Genomic DNA, 6,271 nt, shown 5'->3' with positions numbered 1-6,271 from the left:
GTACCAGTCTGCACTGCCTGATCGAAAATGAAAAGGACCCCTCGCCTTGTGCAAACAAGCAAAATGCCTTAAGGAGAAGATTCTTAGAGCATAACTAGAAGGTGCACAGGGAGCTTTGTCATTAGAGGGACTAAAGATAAATAACATAGAAGTTAGCATGGATTTAAAAAAAAACCTTCTAGCTCAAACATTTGTCCATACAATCTGATTAAAAGCTGCATACAACCGGTATCGTGTTACTCATGAACAGCATGAACAGCATTCAACCCCGATTACTCTTATGAGCTGCAGGTGAATATATGAGTGAATAATGGAATTCTAGCCTTTTTATAATGTACCACAAGTTGTGTATATCAAATTATTCTGCTTATTACCACTGTACAGTGCAGAAATAGGCAACACGACACACAGAAAACTGTATCTTATTAACCTCCATGAATAATTCCTACAGTCATTTAAACTGTGGAATATGTTGTGTAGAAGGAACCCAAGAAATAATCAAGTGTTCCTCAATCCGTTTGTAATCCGGCACATTGGAGTGGACTTATTCAATAAATTCCATGCCAGAAGAAGTTCATCATATGTGACTGTGTTTGCTCAGACTCCCTCCAGGTGTCAGCCATGTCTCATGGTTATCTAAGATCAGCTGGGATAACACCTGTAGGACAGGCTCTGATAGACAGGTAGAGAAGGGAGTTCATGTGACCTTAAAGCCACAGAAGGATGGAAACGGAAATTTGGGAGCTTGCGGCCTACGCTTAACATCTGTGTCTACAGTTTAAATGTCCTTAAAATCACCTCAGGTTTATTACAGACAATAGCTTAACTGTTTTAGGCATAGAGTGTAGTGCAGATATTAAGTGGCAGTTGGACTACAGTAGGATGGTGGGCAGGACCTGAACAGGATAAAACAAGATAAAAGCTGCAGAAGTAGTGACAGGATGATATTCTAGAATACAACCACACACACACATAATACCCACACCGTAAATCCAACAGAAAATAATGAACAGAACTGAATGTTTTCGTCCTCAGCATGGCCCACTGCAGATATGACTGGGCAACACCACTATATCATAATGTCAGATGGTTAAAAACTGTATCACCATGCAGTAACTTTTCAGTTCCTCTAGCATTTTGTTTTTACATGTAGAGCCATGATGCAGACAGCAGCAGATACACAATCCATACATCCAAAATTGAGAATGTTCTGGTGTTCACAAATCATTTTATAATCATGTTCATGTAGTTAGCCTGACTGTAAATGACTTCTCTATACTTTCAGTGATTATAGGCTTTCTAACTTGCAGGCCAGTGATCACAGGTATATCACTTTAGTTACACTGTCTTACTACTTTGGGGCCTGTCTTTTCAATATAGTCTTTCTAATTATTAAATTTTCATTGTTCATAACAGCAAGCACTCAACTGATGAACTGAAAAATCTGAAACTATTTGACAATTAAGCATTATTGCACAGGGGTATACTCACGTCTGTTGTATATTGTACATGAATATGGTGCTACTCCAATGAGGCAATGTACACAGACACCAACAACAGTGAAAACAAGTATTTTTTTCTTTAATGAGAGCAGAACATCAAAACATTTATTAGGCTTCATCTACCTCAGTAGGCTCACACAGTGCCCAGCACCTTGCGCTTAAAGCTCAGGGTTGTGCAAAAAGGGATGACACTTCCTAAGCTGTAACTTTTCTAGATGTACAATATCCACAAGTTAAATTGTACACTTGAGGCGTAGATTGAGAAATTTTATCTTTGCAATAGCAGAGATGAGTCTTAAGCATTCCTTGGTATTCCCTTTATACAGTATTTTACTAGTTTAAATGTTGTTAATTACTAAAACTTTCAACAGAGTGCTACTAGTAAGTTACAAACACAAATATTTCTGTGGTAATTGTTATGACCAGGAATAGTAGCTTACAAACCCTACAGACTGACTTTAACCAGGGCTAAAACAATGAACTCTGTATGTAAACCTTCAAGCTACTGAAAATGGCTCTTCCTCAGTCTTAACTACATGTGGCTCTGTTTCTCTTTTGATCTCCAAATCTTGAATAGGAACCTGACAGCCATTTTCACTCATCCTCTGCACTGTTTGGCCTTGCTGGACAAGCTGTGAGGCCATTTTCCTTATGTGTTTCATCTCCTCCCATTTCTGCATCCTCCTCTCAGTCTCACACACTTGGTTCTTTCTCTTCAAAGATCTCTGTCTCCAAGAGATGTTTGTCAGTGAACGCAGCTCCTGAGGACATGAGTCGCTCTGTGTGCTGTCCCCCATCATGGCCGTGGACGGCACTCGAATATATCTCCTCCGCGTATCCTCCTCCACTGCTTTGAACACCAGGTCAGTAATGTCTCGGCGGAGTCTCATGAGTACCATGGGGTCTTTAATTTGACGCATGTCGGACATCATAACCTCCATGAACTGGTTCAGTATGTCATGTTTGGAAGTGTCTAGTGCAGCAGTTTCAGGCTGATCAGGGGAGTCCTCTCCATCGTGACACTGTGGGCAGCTGATAGACTTCACCTCTGTGACCTGAGTCTGTGGGTTTGAACAATGCAGGGAGGCAAGGTTTGGGATAGAACCAAGAGGCTGCAGTTCATCATCCAGGTCTTGCCCAGTCACATCAGCATCCAGTGGGCTGCCTAACGAGCTTCCCATCTCTGGATCAACGCATTCCTCAGTCTCCAACTCCTTATCATCCTCCTCTTGATCGTTACACTTTTCTTCCTGCAAAAAAAAGAAAAAAGAAAACAGAAGTGAGCAAAAATGTGCAGTCAAAATTTGCAAGGAAACATCTCCAGACTTTCTGCTATTTGTCTCAACTTACCAGACATGTTTCACCTCTCCTGCGAACTATGTAAGGTCGCAAAAAATCAAGCTTCTCCCTAAGCATCTTTTGCTGGACAGTGTTGACCTTCTCTGGATGCCATAACACCCTCCCATACTGAGTCCTGAGTGATCTGGACCTTCTCTCAACATCTGATACTGTAAAGAAAAGGAAACAAAGCCTATGTCAACTATAACAGAAAACATAAAAAGAAATGAAAAACCATTAAACCTACTTCAGCTTAATGTACAGTAAGGTCCACAAATATTTGGACATTGACATGATTTTCAGCATTCCAGCTCTGCAGACCGCCACAATGGATTTGAAATGAAACGATTAGAGAAACTAACATAATCATAAATCAAATTGTTACTTAATATTTGGTTCTTGAATCTGGTTGCAAATCCTTTGCAGTCATTGACAGTATGAAGTCTGGAACCCATAGACATCACCAGATGCTGCGTTTGGTTCCTCGTGATGCTCTGCCAGGCCGCTACTGCTTCCGTCTTCAGTTTCTGTTTGTTCTTGGGGTATTTTCCCTTCAGTTGTGTCTTCTGAAAGTGATATGCACGCTCAGTTGGATTCTGGTCAGGTGATTGACTTTTCCATTGCAGAACATTCCACTTCTTTGACTTTAAAAACTCTTTGGTTGCTTTTGCAGTATGCTTTGGTCATTGTCCATCTGCACCATGATGCATCGTCCAATGAGTTCTGAAGCATTTGGCTGAATATTAGCAGATAATATTGCCTGAAACACTTTAGAATTCATCCTGCTGCTTTTATCAGCAGTCACATCATCAATATATGTAAGAGAACCAGTTCCATTGGCAGCCATACATGCCCATGGCATGATACTACCACAACAATGCTTCACTGATAAGGTGGTATGCTATGGATCTTGGGTAGTTCCTTCCCTTCTCTATACTCTTCTCTTCAAATCATTCTGCAAGAACTGCACAGGCTCTTTTAGATGTTTCTTTGGCAAACTGTAATCTGGTCTTCCTGTTTTTCAGGATCACCAGTGGTTTCCACCTTGTGGTGAACCTTCTGTATTCGCTCTGGTGAAGTCTTCTCTTAATTGTTGACGCTGAGGGAAAGGATACTTCTGTGACCCACAACACTTGTTTTCCGTGGTTTTTGGGCTTCTGGCATTGCTGAGCTCACCAGTGCGTTCTTTCTTTTTAAAAATGGACGAAACAGTTGATTTGGATACACCTAATATTTTTGCTATCTCTCTGATGGGTTTGTTTTGATTTTCCAACCCAGTGATGGCTTGCTTCACTGACAGTGACAGCTCTTTGGACCAGATTCCAAATTCAAACTTTAAATGAAATCTAGATCTTTCATTTGTTCCTTGTAAATGAAATAATGAGGGAATAACACACACCTGGCCGTGGAACAGCTGAGCAGCCAATTGTCCAATTATTTTTGGTCCCTGTAAAAGGTGGAAGGCACATCTAAAATGTGTTGTAATTCCTACACCATTCATCTGATTTGGATGTAAACACCCTCAAATTAAAGCTGAAAGTCTGCACTTGAAGCACATATTATTGTTTCATTTCAAATCCAATGTGGTGGTGTACAGAGCTGAAATATTGAAATTTGTGTGACTGTCCAAATATTCATGGACTTGACTGTATCTTCCTGTACCTTGTGTTAGCGTACAGGGTGAAGCCAACAGGAGGTCTGGGGTGACCGTGGTCACCATAAACTAAAGTCTGGCCAAACCACCCAGCATATAGTGAAGTGTGATAGAGAGCTGTGTACAGTATGCAAGCCAGTATGCTGTTTTGCACCGTTGCATCACATACATCACTGTGTCTCTTTTGAGTATAAACAAGCTTGACTTGAATACTGCACGAAACAGTAGAATGTACTTTAAGTAAAAAGTAGTTCTGACCAGTCATAAAATTTTCACAATAATTTGGTTGTAACTTAAAGATTTTGTGCTGTTGTTCTCTTTTATAAATGCATAAATAGAAAATCTGTAAATGCTTTTATTAGTTAAAGTGTGTATGATTTAGGGTTAGCTGTGGGTTTAGTTGAAGCTCTTGTACAAAATCTTACAGACTGTAGAGAACCACTTGGAAGAGCTCTGGAAACAAGCGGCAGAAACTTCTGTACAACGCCAGCAGCCACAGAGAAAGACAGAGTGATGATTTTTCATAGTGCATGTCTACATAGTAGTTTCGCCTCAATAAGTAAATGATGAGAGTGAGTAACCAAAAAAAAAAAAATATGTTGCAGTGATGTTCCATGCAGAAACAAACAAATAACATACTAATGAGGCACTGTGATGGTGGTCTCTGTCTGGCCACCCTGCAAAAACTGTGGCTCTTTCACTGGCAGTATAACACTGTCAATATCATCTTCTGTCAGCCATGTCCTGTCTGACTAAACTGAGTTCAGCTCGGTTCACACCTCTGCTGCTCCCATGTGTTTCCACAATGCTTCACTTTTTTTATGCAACATAAACTAAAAGCAGTATCCACAACATACTGCCATAGCCTTTTCATCATCCTTCAACCATCAGCCTTACCTGACTTTCCGATGGACAAGGCAAACTCAGTCCACAGTTTTGTCTTTACATCTTTGTCGTAGTAAGAATCAGCCGAGGAGTTAAACAGACATTCATGTCTGCGCCAGAAATCTATCAGCATGTTGTCCATTGTGGGCCCCCAGTGTGGCCCCCGTATCTGACCACGAAAGTGAGTCATAGTCCCCGCTATTTCTCATCATACTTGCGGTTGTCGCTGCGGGGCAGGTTCTCTCATGGTTCACGTTCTTCTTCTTCGCTTTACATTCTGGCAAGATGGCGTCTGAATGTGAAGGACCGTTACCGCCACCCACTGAGCTGGAGCAGCCTAGGAATTAGACAAGCTTATTACCATAGACTATGATTATTACACATTCGGATACAGTATAACTCAGTATAACACGATGGATGATCATTTTTTCCACCATTTGTTGAAGTTAAAACTATAACTGCTTTTTAATTATTAGATTTTATACCCAGCAAACAGGATCCTTCGCGGAACGTTCCCTGAAAATTAAACTTGAGCCTTCTTGGAAAATTCTACATATATTACTTTTCAGGGAACTATAACAGAATCTTTGGGGAACATTACCTAAAGGTTCCTGTTTTCTGGAATATATTGGCATTTTATATGAAGAAAATAACACATGTATCTTTATAAAAATTATTATTTCCATAGTCTTTATTCTGCTTATAGTCAATTCATGTAAATGAAATGACAGTTAATGTAAAATTTTTGTCATGAAATCATATCATATATTACTTATTTTTTAACTTCGTATTTTAAGTATTATTAACAAAAAATAGTGTCATTTCTGTGATACAAAAGAAATACCGGATTACCTTTGTGTAGTTAAAAAAAAAAGGTAAGGACACAAATAAA

The 6,271-nt window shown here is 39.9% G+C and overlaps 1 protein-coding gene across 2 annotated transcripts; it reads right to left on the bottom strand.

Moving 5' to 3' along the window:
- Nucleotides 1–1,555: 1,555 nt before the first annotated feature.
- LOC111564380 (uncharacterized) lies at nt 1,556–5,696 on the bottom strand. Of its 2 annotated transcripts, XM_055015412.1 has the most exons (4): nt 5,392–5,696; nt 3,226–3,406; nt 2,853–3,010; nt 1,556–2,752 (listed from the first exon to the last, which is right to left on the bottom strand). In XM_055015412.1, the coding sequence occupies exons 2-4, from the start codon at nt 3,299–3,301 to the stop codon at nt 2,000–2,002; spliced, it is 987 nt and encodes a 328-aa protein (XP_054871387.1). In that variant the 5' UTR covers nt 3,302–3,406; nt 5,392–5,696; the 3' UTR covers nt 1,556–1,999. The 2 variants fall into 2 exon arrangements, with proteins under 2 accessions (XP_054871387.1, XP_023119680.1); XM_023263912.3 differs by lacking the exon at nt 3,226–3,406 and having other exon boundaries at nt 5,392–5,682.
- Nucleotides 5,697–6,271: the final 575 nt, after the last annotated feature.

This window comes from Amphiprion ocellaris, chromosome 11 (genome assembly GCF_022539595.1).
Source record: "Amphiprion ocellaris isolate individual 3 ecotype Okinawa chromosome 11, ASM2253959v1, whole genome shotgun sequence".
NCBI classification, from domain to species: Eukaryota; Metazoa; Chordata; class Actinopteri; family Pomacentridae; genus Amphiprion; species Amphiprion ocellaris.
Note: the sequence above shows the minus strand (reverse complement) of the source record. Positions and strands in the feature narration are given on the sequence as shown.